This window comes from Cebus imitator, unplaced genomic scaffold (assembly GCF_001604975.1).
Source record: "Cebus imitator isolate Cc_AM_T3 unplaced genomic scaffold, Cebus_imitator-1.0 Scaffold26, whole genome shotgun sequence".
Taxonomy (NCBI): domain Eukaryota; kingdom Metazoa; phylum Chordata; class Mammalia; order Primates; family Cebidae; genus Cebus; species Cebus imitator.
The window spans coordinates 10680666-10699661 of record NW_016107341.1 but is presented as its reverse complement, the minus strand read 5'-3'; the positions used below and the strand labels follow the sequence as shown (position 1 = coordinate 10699661).

Below are 18996 nucleotides of genomic sequence, written 5' to 3'. Positions count from 1 at the left end.
GACCAGCCTGAGCAACATGGAGAAACTCTGTCTCTAAAAATATTAAGCAAGCGAGGTGGCACACACTTGTAGTCCCAGCTGCTTGGGAGGCTAAGGTGAGAAGATCTCTGGAGCCCAGGGAGGCAGAGGTTGCAGTGAGCTATAATTGTGCCATTGCACTCCAGCCTGGGTGACAGAGTGATAACTTGTCTCAAAAAAAAAAAGAAGAATATAATAAAAATAACTTTACTGAGCATAATTTCTATGAATACTCAAAAAGTAGTTCAGTATCCCTAGCTGTAATTATGAATATGCAGCACCAGTCTTAGGAAAATTATGGAATAGGCAATTAGATCAATAAATACCCTACCATTCTACCCACTCCCACTACCCATGGTATAAAGGTTGGCTCAGTCTTAATACAGACACTGATTTATTCCTGGTTACACATACACACACATATATACATAATTGATTTCTACAGTTTCATCCTTAGCAACTTGTTTCTTTCATTCAACATTACCCTTTCTCTGCATCCTCTTTTAGATGGGACATGAGGTCCTTTACAGTTTAATCTGTAGTTCCCTGGATCATATCACCCTAGTGACAGTGGAGGGGCATGGATGGATGGGGCAAGAAAAGGGGAAAAGGTGACACTGAGAAATGAAAGTCAGGCTAACGTTAGAGAGACGTGAGTCTTTCTGCTTCGCCAGTTAATAATTTGGTTTCACTTAGGCTTCACTGACCAAGGTCTGACAAAGTGTGAAGTGCTGGTAAAAAGATGTTTCTGCCTAATGGAATTTCAGACCAGGCAGTGCGTACTGTCTAGTGCTTCAGGCAAGGAGCTACTTGATTTTTTTGCCAGAGAGATTGAGATATTTCTTCTGAGTATACAATAATGATATGAGACTTTGTAATGTTCAGAACAGAATCTAAAATTCAAATACATGATCTGGAGCGGGTTTTTATGTTCCCCTTACCAACTTACTCATCACTCATATAAAGCTGAGTAGTCTTTTTAAGAGCTTATGTATTTTTTCCTTCATTTCCTGGGAGTCACTGCATTAGAGACTGTCAAAAAATTGATGAGCCTTCAGGTCCACTAATTCATTCCTTGGAAGTTACACAAATGTGCCCTCATTCTAGAAGATGCAATTTGAGGTTGCTGCAGTCGCACCAGTTAAGAAATACTGTTCCTTCCGTCTAGGAAGTTATCCAAGTAACTGGATTTATGTCTTTTAACTCAGGGCTTATTGTTCAGTATTCAAATGACAATGGGATACTCTGGCATTTGCTTCGAGAGTTGGACTTCATGTCCTTCCTGGACCCACAGATCATATCCATTGACCTGCCACAGGAGGCAAAGACACCTGCAACGGCTTTTCGATGGTGGCAGCCACAACATGGTAACTTACTGCTCACTCCAACTTTCTGGTAGCTTTTAGGTCGTACAATATCCATACCCATTTTGCATTGTGTGTTTCTTAATTTGCTGTCAATTTCTAGACAGTTTGATTTAAAATCGCAGTCATAAAGATATTCATATTGCTATGTAACAAACCTTCTCTAACCGCCTTTATTCATCTGATTGCAGGGAAGCATTCAGCCCAGTGGGCTTTGGATGACGTTCTTATAGGAATGAATGACAGCTCTCAAACTGGATTTCAAGACAAATTTGATGGCTCTTTAGATTTGCAAGCCAACTGGTATCGAATCCAAGGAGGTCAAGTTGATATTGACTGTCTCTCTATGGATACTGCTCTGATATTCACTGAAAACATAGGTATATATTATCACCAGATAAAGGGAGAATATTTGATTAACTAGAGAACTAAATTAACTAAAATTCAGGAGAAAACTTTCTAATGCAAAACTGAGCTATGCTGACTACCCATGCTGAGGGTGGCTTTCAGAGAAAAAAAAGAAGTTTTATTGTCTTAAGATAACTTGGTGATACTAGTGACTTGTTTTTTGTTGGAACTCTCTTTTACAGAACATGAATGATATGAGTAAGGTTTCTTTAAAGAAGAGCAAAAAAAATATATATGAGAAGACATTCCTGTTTCATAGCTTGTAGACTTAAGATTCTATGTTTAAAAAAAAAGATGTTTGAAGTGATAAATATCCTCATTACCCTAATTTGATCATTACATATTGTATAAATGTATCAAAATATCACATGTAACCCTCAAAATATTTACAACTGTAATATATCAGTATTTTAAATACACTATTTGCCCTTTCCATGGTGGTAATGCTTTTCAAGTTAGCAGCCTTCCATATTTCCAAATCTATGGTAACCAAATAAAAACAGAAAATATAAGAAGAAAATTCAAAGCACATAGGGGCACTAAAGATAAGCCATGATTTTTGTTTGCACAACTATATGCGACCATTACACATTTTTTTTTTTTTTTTTCAGGAAAACCTCGTTATGCTGAGACCTGGGATTTTCATGTGTCAGCATCTACCTTTTTGCAGTTTGAAATGAGCATGGGCTGTAGCAAGCCCTTCAGCAACTCCCACAGTGTACAGCTCCAGTATTCTCTGAATAATGGCAAGGACTGGCATCTTGTCACTGAAGAGTGTGTTCCTCCAACCATTGGCTGTCTGCACTACACGGAAAGTTCAATTTACACCTCAGAAAGATTCCAGAATTGGAAGCGGATCACTGTCTACCTTCCACTCTCCACCATGTGAGAATTGTCATTTGGCTACATATCAGAACGTTGGGTGCCTGTCGATTAATTTGAAAATAATTTTGATTCGACTTAGGGATTCTCTTATTCTTTCACGATAATTATACATGGAAGTGCCAGGAAGAAAAAAAGTATGAGGTTCTTTGGGTTGCAAGTTTTAAATGTGGCTAGAGAGCACCAAAAGTTTTATGAGGCTGAACTTTTCTGTTTTTTGCCAACATAAAGGCTGCCCACCAGATTTCGTTTTTAAACTTTTGTAAAAATCAGTCTCCGGCCATAAACCAGACTGCTATTTATTCACAGTAAGCAGTATGTGAAATTGCCACATATAGGAGAGCACCCTTAGTGTTTCTTTTTTTCATCTCGATACCACAATATGAACAAAATATTGCTTCCTTTGAATTGCACATATTGTTTTGCATCTGTCTTCCCCTCCCCGGCATTTCAGATCACATTTAAGAATTGTACTGACTTACAGCAGGCCCCTACTTTTATGATGAATCCATTTGGATCATTGGAGGATGTTTCTAGGAGCTAACGGGTACTGTGGTAACCACTTAGAGGCTGTACCTCCTGGGACTGCTTCCCTCAGGTCCCTGCTTCTCCCTTCCTGTGCTCTGTTCTGAATGGCAGGTTGTATTTCCCAGCCTCCTACTTCTGCTGTCAGATACTGGCAAGAGAATGGAAGGGAGAAATAAAGGATAAATCAGGATATTCCTCCCCCTTCTTTCTGCCTCAAGTACATGTAGGCCAGCTTCTGTGGCTCCAGCTCCCCTAGGTGGCCCTCCAAGTGACCCTGGTCCCTAGGCACCAGCAACAGCATTTCCTCCCTGTGTCCCTCCAGGGACAGAGTATTCATAGTACATGGCTTCTTAACTTGCTGAACTCTGGTTTCCTTACTGCTTCTACTGGCTTCTCTGCTCTACCACTTACTGCACATCCAATTCCTTGTATTAATTTCTGTGTTAAGTATTTATAGTGGTTTCTGTTTTCCTGGTTCAAATCTGATTCAGATATGTACAACCAAGTGGCAAGGGAAAATTCAGGAAGCCAAAAGATTTTAGCATTTAGCCTAAAATAGTTTCCTATGACTGCGAAAGCTTTAAATAGTACTTACTTGTAGCTCATGTATTCATTTTTTTTAATTCAACAAACACTTATTGAATATCTACTGTGTTTTAAGCACTCTGATACTAAATGAATAAGCTGTTGCCAGGATCCAAATATATTAAAGTCATGCATCACTTAACGATGGTGATACGTTTAGAGAAATGCATTGTTAGGCGATTTCATTGTTGTGTGAACATCATAGAGTGAACTTACATAAACCTTCATGGTTCAGCCCATTACACACCTAGGCTGTATGATGGAGTCTATTGCTCCTCAGCTACAAAGCTGTACAGCATGTTACTATACTAAATAGTGTAGACAGTTGTAACATAATTCTAAGTATTTATATATCTAAACATAGGAATGGTACAATAAAAATATGGTATAAAGGATTTAAAAATGGTACACCTGTATAGGGCACTCCCCATAAACAGAGCTTACAAGTCTGGAAGCTGCTCTAGGTGAGTCAGTGAGTGAATGGTGAGTGAATGTGAAGGCCTAGAACATTACTGTCCACTAGTGTAGACTTCATAAACACTATGCACTTAGGTGCAACCACATTTCCAAAAGAGTGTTTTTCTTTCTTCAGTAATAAATTCACCTTACTATAACTTTTTATTTTATAAGCTTTTTTAAAACTTTTGGACTCTTTCATGTTAACACTTAGCTTAAAACACAAGCACATTGTACAGCTGTACAAAAATGTTTTCTTTCTATCCTTATTCTATAAGCTTTTAATATTTTGAGAACTTTTTTTTAACTTTTAAAACTTCATTCTTAAAAGCTAAGACACAAAAACACACATTATTAGCCTTCGCATACACAAGGTCAGAATCATCAAGATGTCAGTTAGCAATAGGAGTTTTTTTAGCTCCATTATAATCTTAAGGGACCACTGTCATATACGCAGTCCATCATTGACAGAAGCATCATTATGCAGCACATCACCGTATTTAAGATAATAAACCTCTAAGCAGCTCTTTATGCTATAAGATGATAACAGAGGAAGTACTCAGAGTTATTATTGAAAGGCAGGAGGATACTATCTAACTCATTTTGAGGGAACTGGAGGGAGCTTTCTGAGGAGTTGATGTCTCAGCTGACTCTGAGTAGTCCTTATCCAGGAGAAGAGGGGAGCGAGAGAGCATTTGTGCTGGCATAAGCCAAAACAAAATCCAGAAGACCAGAAAAAAACACGAGTGGATGGGGAAATTCAAGGGTTCAGTGTTGCCAGAATATAATTGTGAGGTAAGAAGAAGGGATCTGGAGCCAGGAAAGAGAGAAGACAGTGGAGGAGCCATGTATGTCATCCTAAGTAGTTTGGTCTGAACAATGCATGTGTGTGGGAACCACTGAAGGGTGTTAAACAGTGGTGCTGTGATTGATTTCCGTGTTAAAGCTCCATGCTGACAGCTGTGTCACATCAAACTTGTGTAGGGGAAACAATACTACTTAGAATTGTGCTTCTGAAATTCTAACTTCAAGTAGACCATGTTCCACATTCCACATAACAGACTAACAAACTTCTATGCAAACTGTTCCTAAGTGAGGGGCTATTACTGTTGTTTGGTAAGGCTGCTTCTGGATAAAGCAGTCCTGTGACCTGATATACTCCAAATAATAGATTGCAAATAAATAGAAAATATGAGAATGCATCACATCATTCTAGACCTCAGCTTTACAGAGCCAGAACCTCGAGAACCAAATACAGTGCAGAAGTATCAAGGGCTTCCATTTACTCTCAGAAACCATTCTGGGACAGTAGAATAGAGTTCTCACTGCCAGAATTTTGTAAGATTCCAACTTTTCCTCATGTTTATCACCTTCAATCCCTTCCAGTACTAAATAGCAATAAAAGTCTGAAAGCATTCCATGGTGTATATGCGCCACATTTTCTTATCCAGTCTATTATTGATGGGCATTTGGGTTGGTTCCAAGTCTTTGCTATTGTAAACTATGCAGCAGTAAAAAAGGATGAGTTCATGTCCTTTGCAGGGACATGGGTGAAGCTGGAAACCATCATTCTCAGCAAATTAACACAGGAACAGAAAACCAAACACCACATGTTCTCACTCATAAGTGGGAGTTGAACAGTTAGAACACTTGGACACAGGGGAGGGGAACATCACATACTGGGGCCTGTTTAGGGGTAGGGGTTGGGGAGGGATAGCATTAGGAGGAGTAATATAGATGACAGGTTGATGGATGCAACAAACCACCATGGCACATATATACCTATGGAACAAAACTGCACTTTCCGCACAGGTATCCCAGAACTTAAAGTATAAAAAAAAAAATAAAAAAAAAAAAAAGAAAATGCAAAATAGCAATAATAATAACAAGAACAAAAATAAGAAGAGTCTGAAAGCAAAAACTAAAATTCTGCATGTATTTCAAAAACAAAATAAATGGATAGTTCAAAATAACTTTTCCATCTCACACGTGTTTATAGAATCTTATATGAAAGAATAGAATGTTTTCTACCCTCCTATTTATGGGTCCAGAGAAAACAACATTTCCTACTACTTAGTAGGAAAATAAAGTACATCAAGGAAGAGAGAACTGGACTCTGGAGGAAGTTACTTTAAAGAGAAAGGGGAATTAATATAAATGTCCTTGTGCTTTCAAGGTTGCTTGCCAAACCAATGGTGTGTTTTCTTTGGTTAGTTCTCCCAGAACCCGGTTCAGATGGATTCAGGCCAACTACACTGTGGGAGCTGATTCCTGGGCGATTGATAACGTTATACTGGCCTCAGGGTGCCCTTGGATGTGCTCAGGACGAGGGATTTGTGATGCTGGACGCTGTGTGTAAGTTAATAAAACTGGCAGTTTCTTTCTTTGCAATGCCAAAATAAAAATGGCTTGTTGAACTCATGACGAATAATGTCTTTTCTCCACTCCTTCTTTTTCTTAGGTGTGACCGGGGCTTTGGTGGACCCTATTGTGTTCCTGTTGTTCCTCTGCCCTCGATTCTTAAAGACGATTTCAATGGGAACTTACATCCTGACCTTTGGCCTGAAGTATATGGTGCAGAGAGGGGGAATCTGAATGGTGAAACTATCAAATCTGGAACATCTCTCATTTTTAAAGGGGTCAGATAAGATTCTCCTTCCCAACATTACTACTAGCATTCTCTTCTTCAGTCACTGCTCAACACAAATCTATTTCTGAATCTCTTCAAATGACATAATATTTAATACATAGTTACTGACTTTTCACCCAAACCATGTTTCCTCTTCTGAGTGCAGTCATTTTTTCATGATCACTTGAGATAAAATTTTTCCTCTGCTTTGGAGATCGGAGCTTCCTTACTTTCTGCTGGAATTATATACATACATTTATATGTATATAGTTCTTGGAATGTAGATTTCCATAATCTAACATTTTATGTTACTAAATATTATTTAACTTGGATTATTTTCTAAATGACTTGATGAAAGGTCTTTAGTTTTACTTTTCTTTTTTTTCTGCCAATAGAACCATTTGGTGACTTTAAGAAAACCAAATATTTAAGTGAAGTAAAATAGCATTCTCAAACATTGTTAGTATCTTTTTGTATTTCACCCTAGATGTCTGGTTAGAGAGATGTTAAGCAATTGTGTGAAACTCTGTGCTAAGCCGGCACGTCTTCATATGTGAATACGTGCCACATCCCATCTCTCTCAGCATGGGGAAATTGACGAATCTAGGTGTGCAAATGAAATCTTTGACAAAAATCTGCATGGGTTTCTATGCAACCCTAATGATTAACATCTAACACCTAGAAAATTCGATACCCTGGAACTTTTTCAATTATAGTTAATAGATGCCAGTTATCATCCTTGTTTGAATCCAAATTTTTCTCAAGTTTTGAATGAGAAAGAAGAAAATGCACAGGGCCTGAGAGAGATTTACAAGTCCCTGAGAGTTTTGAGGGACTGGAGAAATTGAGGTAGAACATTTCAGAGTGGAAACTCCTGATTTGGGAGTTTTTGTTTTGTTTTGTCTTATCTAAGACATTAGTTCTCATTACCACTAGCTCACACCTAACCCATTTGAAGCATTTGACAAGACTAAAAAGCAGAAGTCCTATAACTTTTTATGATTGAAAGATCTTTATCTGATAATTTTTAAGCAGTAGAATTAACCTGGTCTTTTGATACTATAAATGAGAAAGAGGCATAGTGTTTTATATTTTCCCTTTAGCCATCCAAATGCAAGAGCAGCCAAGCATTATATGTGTTAGACATATTATCTATCAGCTCTGCAAGATGTAGAGAGGACTCAGCATGTGCCATTCAGTAGGTTGCAGTTTGACCTAGAAAGGCATTCTTTCGTGAAAAAGGAAATGATAGTCTCTTTTTAATGTTTATAGATGCAGGAATACTATCCACTATTAAAATAGCTTGTTCATTACCAAAGAATTTCTCACATTTACACAAATGGATCACTGAACCTGAAAAAGGTTGAGAAAAGAAACATATCTGTGTGAACAAGAATATATGTGGCAGCAGAGTTTGACAGTTCTCCTGTATAATATCAATATCAAATGCTAACCTATAAACAAATTTTACAAATATGAAAGAAAGATACTTTCAGATTATAGATCATGACTACTTTCAACAAAATTCCTCCTACAAAATGCAGTGTAAAATAGGGCCTTTTATGAGTGACTTGTATTGACCCATGGGAACAATTTTATAGTTGTATTCCATAATCAAAGGAAAAGAGTAATCATATTTCTATATTTTGATGTTATCAAGGGATATTTATTAGCTGAATCTCTCAACTATCTATCTCAAAGCTTTTTCATTACAATCTGAAGAAGGGACCTTTCCTCTCTACCTCAACTTCCACATGGCATTGAGCTGTAAAAGAATGCAATACTTAGCCAGGCACAGTGGTGCACATCGGTAATCCCCGCTACAGTCAGGACTGAGGTGGGAGGATCATTTGAGGCCAGGAGTTTGAGTCTCTAGTGAGCTATGATTACATTTATATATAGCCACTGGGCAACAGAGCAAGACTCTGTCTCTTAAAAAAAAAATCTAAGACTTTACGCAAGTGTGTAAGGAAAAGGGTAGACATTAAGACATGAAGAAGCTAAGAAGACACATGGGTTAGGTATCGTGGACTGAGCAGAGCAGTGAATCACTAGGCATAAAAGAAAAAACTAAGACTGGAAATATAAGGCTTTTACATGGCAATCTGTCCTGGAAGTATGAATCTATGCTTTGTGAAGTTATGAGATGGGAATAAATGCAGTTGCATTTCCACTACAATATGAAGTAATTCTCAAATTCTACATTTGACATTATCTGGATATTTTTTTCCCCAAGCCAAAATATAGTTTAATAAACAAAACACTGGTATCTTATAAAGGATAGACATTTTACGATCTGACATATCTGGGTTCAAATCCTACCATCAACACTTATAAACTTTGTAATCTTGAGATAGTTACTTTCCCTCGCTGAGTTTTAGTTTTCTCACCTGCAACATGAGAATAACATTTTTCTCTTAGTAGTGCTAGGTGCTTTAAATGTGTAAAATGTCTATCTTAGCACCCAGTATGTGTAAGCACTCAATGTATGGTTGCTATTGTGGAATTTACTTAAATTTTTTTAAGCGATTGAGGAATGTAATCTATAATATATGTGGTGAAGGAGAGGGAAAATGTGCTCTTTTAGCTAAAACTACATTTGGCATTTGTTAGTTGATGAGAAATGAATTGACAGTGTCCACTTATTATCACACAGCCATACATCCCTGACGAGTTACTTCTTTCAGAAGTTGCAGCTGAAAAACTAAAAGATTTGTTTGGCCCTTAGGCTATTTGCATAGTGAAATTCTGTTTTATTGGCTGTCACTTCAGTCCTATGTATCCATGAAGAAAAGAACCTTTCGAGCTGTCAATCCTAAGCGACCAGAAATAGTTAAATTAGCAGAAAAAATTACTAAAGCTAATGTGATCTCGTTCCTTGTTCATTGACTTCTCTGCATGAATGCTTACAGCCTGAGCATCGGGACTTGCCTTAGTTATGCCTTATTTAACTTGATCAACTGCGGGATGTTGTTGTCAGCCTGAATGAGAGCCCCTGGAGCTGTCGGAGTGAGCAAAGTAGTACTAAGTTTCTACGACTCCTTGGAACCCTGAGAAAGTTACCTATTATTTCCCATCTTCCAGCGGGAGCACTTGGCACATTTTCCATCTGCTTCCTCATTACGCCTCTCATAACATGCTGTGATCAAAGGAGGCCATTTTTTAAAAGGCCTGTAGATATGTAATGCTATCATTTTTGTACCACTTTTTAGAAGAGTCACAGGAAAGTATGATGTAGAGTTGAGGCAATGAAACTGTGTCACTCAGGCACAGGATATGAAGGCCATTAAGAGAGGGGAAACAAAGATCAGCCCATTTTTCCTTTTTAACTGGACAAAATTTCCTTCTTGATCATTACATGTATTTATTACTTAGCTAATGCAAGTTAAGTGTGTAAAATCAAGGTATATAATTTTGCAAGTGAAAAAAAGTTACTTACATATATGTTTTCATTTTCAGGAAGGACTAAGGATGCTTATTTCAAGAGATCTAGATTGTACAAATACAATGTATGTCCAGTTTTCACTTAGATTTATAGCAAAAGGTAAGCCATTTCTATGAGTATGAATTTATTATTTTCCTTCAAGAGAATTCTCCCCTGTACAATTCCTCTTCCACAAAGAAATCACAGATATAAGGCCCATAAGTTTTGTTACATAAAAGAGCTAACATAAATTAGTATAGATAAATGTTTATAAATGTTTTCCTTTAATGTAAGTTTATCTTAATATAAGGTCAAGAAAACTACTGATTTTAAATAATTTCATATAGCTGTAATCAGATTAGTTCTATGGTAGTTAAATTTATCATGTCCCCGAGTCTTTCCACCACTACTTTCTAACTAAAAGAATTTTAAATTTTAAAATGTTTAACTTATGAAAATGTTGGACTTTCTTTTACAGATGTGAATCCCAAAAAACGTCTATTCTTAGTCATTCTGACTTTTCATGTTAACTAAATAATTTTCTTGAACAAATTTATTGTGGATATAATATATATTCAAGTGGTTTTTCTGTTTGTATCCTGAGATTTAAATGTTTGACCCTTTGTAAAATTGTGATGACTCTAGAATCAAAATGTTTTGATGTAATGTTTCCTAAATACAGAAAGATGCATGTGCATAACTGAGAGAGAAAGGTAGATATTATTGTGTGTAAATCCAATATTTGGTATGTATTTTGAGATATATTTATATAGAAAGCCCAATCTGTCATCACCTTAAGTTGCTTCTGGAGCATTTGGACTATAAAGTCTCTGTGTAAACATAAGTTCACTTATGTATTGATGCCTAAAGATTCAGTTCAGATGGTATAAAGATATATACCATTTCCCTGTTTATATCACAGTGTGTTTTATCCCTGTGTTATCTTCTTCCTAGGTACCCCAGAGAGATCTCACTCTATTCTATTACAATTCTCCATCAATGGAGGAATCACTTGGCACCTGATGGATGAATTTTACTTTCCTCAAACAACCAATATACTTTTCATTAATGTTCCCTTGCCATACACTGCCCAAACCAATGCTACAAGATTCAGACTCTGGCAACCTTATAATAACGGTAAATTCATAAATGTGATCAAAACTGACAGTGGCATGTTTATACATTTGTTTCTAATATGTGGAAGAAGTGTTTGTCAACTGAGCAGCTTAGCTGTCCACAGCACACACATTTTACATGCTTCACTTTTGACCAGTGTATTAGTCCATTTTCACACTGCTGATAAAGATGTACCCGAGACTGGGAAGAAAAAGAGGTTTAATTGGACTTGCAGTTCCACATGGATGGGGAGGCCTCAGTATCATGGTGGGAGGCAAAAGGCACGTCTTACATGGCAGCAGCAAGAGAAAATGAGGAAGATGTAAAAGCAGAAACCTCTGATAAACCCGTCAGATCTCGTGAGACTTATTCACTACCATAAGAACAGTATAGGGGAAATTGCTCTCATGATTCAGATTATCTCCCGCCTGGTTCCTCCTACAACACCTGGGAATTATGGGAGTATAATTCAAGATGAGATTTGGATGGGGACACAGAGCCAAACTATATCAAGTCTCAATAAACATTTAAATATTTAACATATATATGTATATATAATCTCTTCATATTGACTAGTAGTTTCTCCTGTTAATGTGAATATAGCTGAATTCTGTCACAAAACTAGTTTTTTTTAAATAATTCAGAATTATCATTAGGCACTCATCAATTATAAGGACGCTGTTGTTGCATTTATTTGGGAATACATAGTTCTTCTGAGTGAGGTGTTTCATTAGTGAACTAGAACAACACTATAGCAAAATGCCATGACAAAGTGAGAGGGACTTAGACCAAGCAGTTAGCGCCATAGATAAAATATTCTTATCCCATACACTTGCTTCAGTGATAAGTTAAAGTGAATGTATAATTTAATTTCAAATGGTTACAGTAAATGATTCTACAAATTGGTAATGTTTTATTGCTTCCTATATTTCTATCTGCTGATTGTAAAGAACCAGACTTTACCAAGTCATGCATATAAGCACCTAAATAAGCGTGGTGATGCCACATTAAGCAGCAGATTCTTTGCAAAGGTAACACAAAAATGGAAAAGGCAAAGGTTCTTCCATCTCGAAAATTTAACCTATTTCCTTAACAATTAATAGGTTAAAAATAAAACAAAATTTTAACTCATTGTGAAACAGATATGTATACATATATCTTATCACTGAATAAAAGTCCAAAAAAGAAATGCGCCAGGCACAGTGGCTCACAACTGTAATCCCAGCACTTTGAGAGGCCGAGGCAGGTGGATCACCTGAAGTCAGGAGATCGAGAGCAGTCTGGCCAACATGGTGAAACCCTATCTCCACAAAAATACAAAAAATTAGCTGGGCATGGTGGCACACACCTGTATTCTCAGCTACTCGGGAGACTGAGGCAGAAAAGTCACTTGAACCTGGGAGACAGAGGTTGGAGTGAGCCAAGATCGAGACACTGTACTCCAGTCTGGGTGAGCGAGGGATTGCTGTCTTCGTACTACGTTTGGAATGCTTACCTAATTTCTTTTTATTGATTCCACCAACCACTTTCCAAACAAGAAAAGGAAAGGATGCTACTAGAATTAGAACACTGATAGGATTAGAGATAAAGACCTGTGACTTCATTCAAAGCATCAGGTTTTTCTACAGGCTCCTGTGTACAGATCCTTTTTTATATTTTGTAAGAATTGTACTAAAGTAGAAATCAGTGAAGAAGCAACCTAGGGAATCTTGATGTTACTGCTTGGCATGGACTTACTACCTTGTTTCAAGGTCAGTCCAAACAGTGTTTTACAAAAGCAGCCTGGCTTTTGCCATTCTTACCTACTCTTACATTTCTTAAACACCTGGTCAAATCACTGACTCAAATCCTATAGCAGTAGAAAGAGTGATTTCCCTAGTTTCCTATATATTCCCATGGTATAGAAGACTTGAAAAACATGGAAAAAACATGGAGTATTATTGATTATGGAATATTTTTCTTCTGTGTTAAATAAACAAATAAATACAGTTATGTATCAGGGCATTCTTTTAATGGCCAGAGTCCTTCTGCCTGACTGAAGTATGTTGCTAAGTCATAGATTGAACCTAAAAAGTCATGAATTGCTCCCTGAATAGACTGGTTAGTGTATCTCGGTTCTAGGTCCACTAACAGACCACTTATTCTCACAGATTGCATGTCTCACAGATTCCCATAAACCACTAAAACACAGCTCAAAACCCACTCTTGCCAGGGGAGGGTTCATAGCACTGATATTATTGGAAGGACAGCATGTTTTCACATTCATTACATACAAAGCATTGTCACAGCTTTCTGATATTAGCAAGGCAGTTCTGTGCTATATTAATTTAATATGGTTGCAGGCTTAATTTTTTCACTTTTTTTTTTTTTTTTTTTTTTTTGAGACAGCATCTTGCTCTGTTGCCCGGGCTGGAGTGCAATGGTGTGATCTTGGCTCACTGCAACCTCCACCTCCTGGGCTCAAGCCATTCTCACACCTAAGCCTCCCGAGTAGCCTCCGGAGTATCTGGGACTACAGACACGCACCTGTAGTCTCCTGAGTAGCTGGGACAACAGACATGTGCATACACACCTGGCTAATTTTTTAATTTTTTATAGAGACGGGCTTTTACTATGTGGCCCAGGCTGGGTTTGAACTCCTGTAGAAGGCGTATGTTTAACCTATTGTTACTAGTTGCTTTTGTCTTTTACTTTTTTTAATGAGCAAAAGTGTTCATTTTATTTTCATCACTGGAAAAACGTGCTTTATCCAAAAATGCCTTAGGTAAGAAAGAAGAAATCTGGATTGTTGATGACTTCATTATTGATGGAAACAATTTAAACAACCCTGTGATGCTGCTGGATACATTTGACTTTGGGCCCAAAGAAGACAATTGGTTTTTCTATCCTGGTGGTAACATTGGCCTTTATTGTCCATATTCTTCAAAGGGGGCACCGTAAGTATTTAATTAAGTATCTAAAAATAAAACCACTGCTGTATACAAATCATGAAGAAATTTGCCTAAATGGATTCCTGGTTGTTTTCCTGTATAACAGTGAAGAAGATTCAGCTATGGTGTTTGTTTCTAATGAAGTTGGCGAGCACTCCATTATTACCCGTGACCTAAATGTGAATGAGAACACCATCATACAATTTGAGGTACTTGACTTTGTTCCATAATAGATGCTTTAAATTTTGTCTTGAACAAAACCTAGGAAAGAGGGGAAAATCTCAGATAATTTCATGCATTATGACCTCCCATTTTTGTGCAAGGATCTAAGAGGTTTGGCATCATAATTTACTTTTATTAACAGAACCAATTGTCATACTAAGGTTTATTTGTGAATTTTTATCCTTTATTTATGACATAGTTTCCCCACCTGCTGCAGTGGGAGGTTGAAATTAATTATTTTAAACATTATAAAAATGAAAAGCCTCACACTATTGTCGTATTATATTTCCACACTTTTTATGTGAAACTTAAAACTTCTTAGGGACTAGGTCAGTGTAACTATAGTCTATGCCATGCCAGTATATTTATATAATATTTATCATAATGTTATTACTTTTACAGATAATACTACACCATTTTATAATTTCAAATATATTTGCTCTGTGTACCTTATTAATATTTATGCTCTTTATATTTGTCAAGAGAGCAAATTAATAATTAACTTAAAAATATTTACATATTTCAAAAACTTAGATAAAATCATCAGAACCAAAGGTACATTATACCAGTGTTTTAGAGCATTAACTTTCAGAATGTTTTTTCATAGCTGATAAAAGATGACATCTTTAGCCCATTTAAGAGTTCTATTCTCAAAAGAATTCAGATAGAAACAAGTGCCAATAGTTCAAAAGTTTATCAAATTAATAGTTTCCTCATCAGAAGGTAAAAGGTACGTAAGTTCACATACATACACACACATAATATGTATAGTGTATATTTATTGACATAACTATAAATATATATGGTTATATGTAACTATATAGATCAATAACTGGTTGCTATGCTTTGATGGCGTGATAGTAAGAAAATGTTAATCTCAATTGGAAAGGGGAAATTTTTAATACAAAGAGTTGCGTACATTTATTTAATTTATTTTAAAGCACTTGAAAGCATGGAAAAAGGAATGGAGTGGCTGTTTCCCTAATGGTTAAAAAGGTCTTTACATAGAGACAGAGTACACTGGTGGTTACCAGGGCAGGGAGGGGAAGTACAGGGGAAGAAGCAGGTCAGAGGAGACAACTTGCAGTTATGTAGGATGAATATAAGCTAGAGATCCAATGTACAGTGTGAAGACCATAGTTAACAATATAATATTGTATGTTGAAAATGTGTTAAGAAAATAGATTTTAGGTGCTCTTACCACACACACACACACACACACGCACACACACACACACACACACACAAGGTAACTATGGAAGGTGATAGGTTAATTTACTTGGCTGTAGTAATTACTTCACTATGTGTATTATATCAAAACAGTTTGTGTGTACCTTAAGTATATACAATTTTAAAAAGGTCTTTCCCTGTGCCAGGGAAATGATGACAATGATTGTATCCTCTTTGGGTATTGAATATGTGTTGAAGATTCACGTGTAAAACTCTTGGGATGATTTGGAAGGTATCATAAGAAGGAAAATAGAAGATACCCTACTTAGTAGGTGACGGGGGAACCTAACGGTTAGAATTAGAGAAACAGTCTTTTCACCATGATTTACTTGGCTTGGCTAGGAAAATGAGCCAACGGTAAAATTTGGAACTGTCCCAGCCTCTGCCTTACCCACTTCCTGAGTTTTATAAAATGAAGGGAAATAAATTTTTCATAAGGCCCTTTGAGATTCTTTATGAAAAATTATAATTTAAAGGTAATATACAATATTACTCATTTAGGCAAAACATAATTTTATAGTGTTAAATATTTCAGCAAGGCAGTTCTCAGGAAAATGGACAGTGGAAAATAATGAAGTGGTGAATCATTTCAAGGCTTGTTGCTCTGAGGTAATCTGTATCATTCTTTTCTTCATCCTTAAGATCAATGTTGGCTGCTCGACTGATAGCTCGTCCGCGGATCCAGTGAGACTGGAATTTTCAAGGGACTTTGGGGCAACCTGGCACCTGCTGCTGCCCCTCTGCTACCACAGCAGCAGCCACGTCAGCTCCTTATGTTCCACCGAGCACCACCCCAGCAGCACCTACTATGCGGGAACCATGCAGGGCTGGCGGAGGGAGGTTGTGCACTTCGGGAAGCTGCACCTTTGTGGGTGAGGACCACATTTGTTTCTCATTTGACAGTTTATTCCCGAAGGCGTCATTCACTTGGCACTTTATCATGGAGAAATTTCCACCTGACATTTCTTCCTCAGTTCTCACATGAAGCAGATCAGTGGATATTTAAAACCTAGGACACTGAGCTGGCATAGCTACTAATTTCTAGATTGAAGGTAGATTTTAACAGCACACAATGTCTCTTAGATCAGTAAAAAGCCACAAAAACAAGGTTTTCCCCTAATGTTGTGATGTTCCTCCTGCCTTCTCCCACCTCACAATATAAGTGCAGTTAGAATATTATGACTTTCAAACATCTACCTATGTCTGTTATGCAGGGAGAGTGCACGTAGGGAGGATAGAAGCCCACGGAATATTCCTGGTGTCTCATTAAAAAAAAATGATGAACACATTGCCCCCAGGCATCTCTACTTTTCCAACCTGTCTCAGCATTCTTGTTACATATATGTGACTCTTCTACTGAAAAGTGACTTGGAGATAAAGGACTTCACCCCTCACAGAAATGAAATAGAAAGTATATTTCAAAAATAAAACTAATAATAAAAATGAACAAAGGGAGGAAGTCAACAAAGCAGTTGCTTCCAAATTTCTGTCTTTTCCTCAGAATAAAGAATGTTTTCTTTCAGAGTGTGTCAAAAAAAGAAGAAAGTACTAATATCATACTTTCAAGATGGAAATAGGTTTATATTCCTTATGTGAAATTGAGCCTAATTAGAAGTCTTGAGTCTTCAAACAAGACTACTAATACCTAGTACTTTTCCAAAAGTGTGAAAGTGAATTTTTTAAAGTCTGCATCTCTTTGAACATAAATCTATCCACTCCTCATGATATCATCAGCATAGCTTTTATAATTTGATTGCTAAGGACTTTAATATTTTGGGTTGTTGAATATATCATTTACTAAGCCTTGTGACTGTGCCAGGATATTATTCTAATAGGAAATCCAACTATCTTTTGAAAAATAAGCATTACTAAGCAAAATGTCCTCAAAGTTCTTTAGAACTGATAGCCAGAGGAGGCAAAGAGTGTCTCTGCAGAGCACAGGAATAGATTGAGCTGAAGATACAGCCAGCACAACCAGAAAGCTACCGCTGGTTGTGGGGAACTTATCTTTAGAGGAATCTGGCCAGGAAAAATAACCCAGGACAAACTTTTTATTCAAAATGTTTATATTGTTTAAGATCATATGTTGCAAGAAATATAAAGAGGCTTACCAAAAAGGTGAAAGAACTTATTGGAAAGATACTGGGGAATTGCATGGACTTCACTCAGAAAGTTTGGGGAACTCAGCAACAAAAGTTTATGATCCTTGTTTTTATCGTGCTCACGTTAACATCCCTTGGCAAACCAGAGCTTTCATTTTCTGGTACTCTTCATTCCAAATTTCCAAATCTTAACCTATCAGCTGTAGCCTGAACGCCAAGTGTTCCAAGAGAAGCACAGCTGTCAGAAGACCATGCCTATGAGCAGGACAGGCAAGGGGAAAGGCCTAGATAGCTTGGGCACTGCTGTGGTCTGAATTTTTGTTGAAATTCACGTGTCTCAGTTCATTTCCCTGAAGGCGATGGAATAAGGAGATGGAGCATTTTAGGGGATGATTAGTTCACGAAAGTGGAGCTCTCATGTTTGGCATCAGTGCCTGTATTAAAGAAACCCCAGTGGACTGCCTTGCCACTTCTACCATGTGAGGACCCAGCAGGAAGGTACCATTATAAGCCACAAAGTGAGCCCTCACCAGACACTGATGTGCTGGCTCCTTAATCTTGGACTTTCCAGCATCCAGAAGTGTAAGAAATAAATTTCTGTTGTTTATAAGCCACCTAAGTAATGGCATTTTGTTATAGCAGCCTGAATGGAGTAAGACAGCCTTCTAGATACAGAGCAGTCCACCGAACTCCCTCATGGTATTATGGAGAAACACTAGGTTTTCTGTTTAATGGACCACTAATTTCCTCCAACTGTCCAGCTAAGAATTAGATTAAATAGAAAACTACCCCAAAGATAGATTGTAGGTTATTGTTTTAGATTGTTTTGCCAACTGAACTTGCCTCATCAAGTTTCCATGTGGAGATAATCTCATCTAAAGGTATATGAAATAAGATCACAAAGATCTGCCAGTCAGAGGCACTGAGTGAAGATGGCCGTGTCCATGTCAGGAGAGTGCCCCAGTGTCATGGAGACCATCTCGCTCAGCACTGGTAATGACCACTGTGCTTGCTGCCACATAAGGCATGGCAATATAATTTGGAAATCTGAACAAGAGAAATGCAGACATCTATATTTTTACTCACTGGTACAAAGCCACTT

General features: G+C 37.3%; 1 protein-coding gene across 1 annotated transcript in view; it reads left to right on the top strand.

The window, feature by feature from the left end:
• The window catches only part of RELN (reelin), a 288489-nt gene that overhangs the window by 191286 nt on the left and 78207 nt on the right, over positions 1–18996 (top strand). The window contains exons 28-37 of the mRNA XM_017523146.1: positions 1227–1385; positions 1574–1762; positions 2402–2675; positions 6456–6596; positions 6703–6880; positions 10330–10414; positions 11249–11431; positions 14175–14346; positions 14447–14549; positions 16435–16664. Coding sequence (XP_017378635.1) covers positions 1227–1385; positions 1574–1762; positions 2402–2675; positions 6456–6596; positions 6703–6880; positions 10330–10414; positions 11249–11431; positions 14175–14346; positions 14447–14549; positions 16435–16664 — 1714 coding nt within the window. The remainder of the gene's footprint in view (positions 1–1226; positions 1386–1573; positions 1763–2401; positions 2676–6455; positions 6597–6702; positions 6881–10329; positions 10415–11248; positions 11432–14174; positions 14347–14446; positions 14550–16434; positions 16665–18996) is intronic.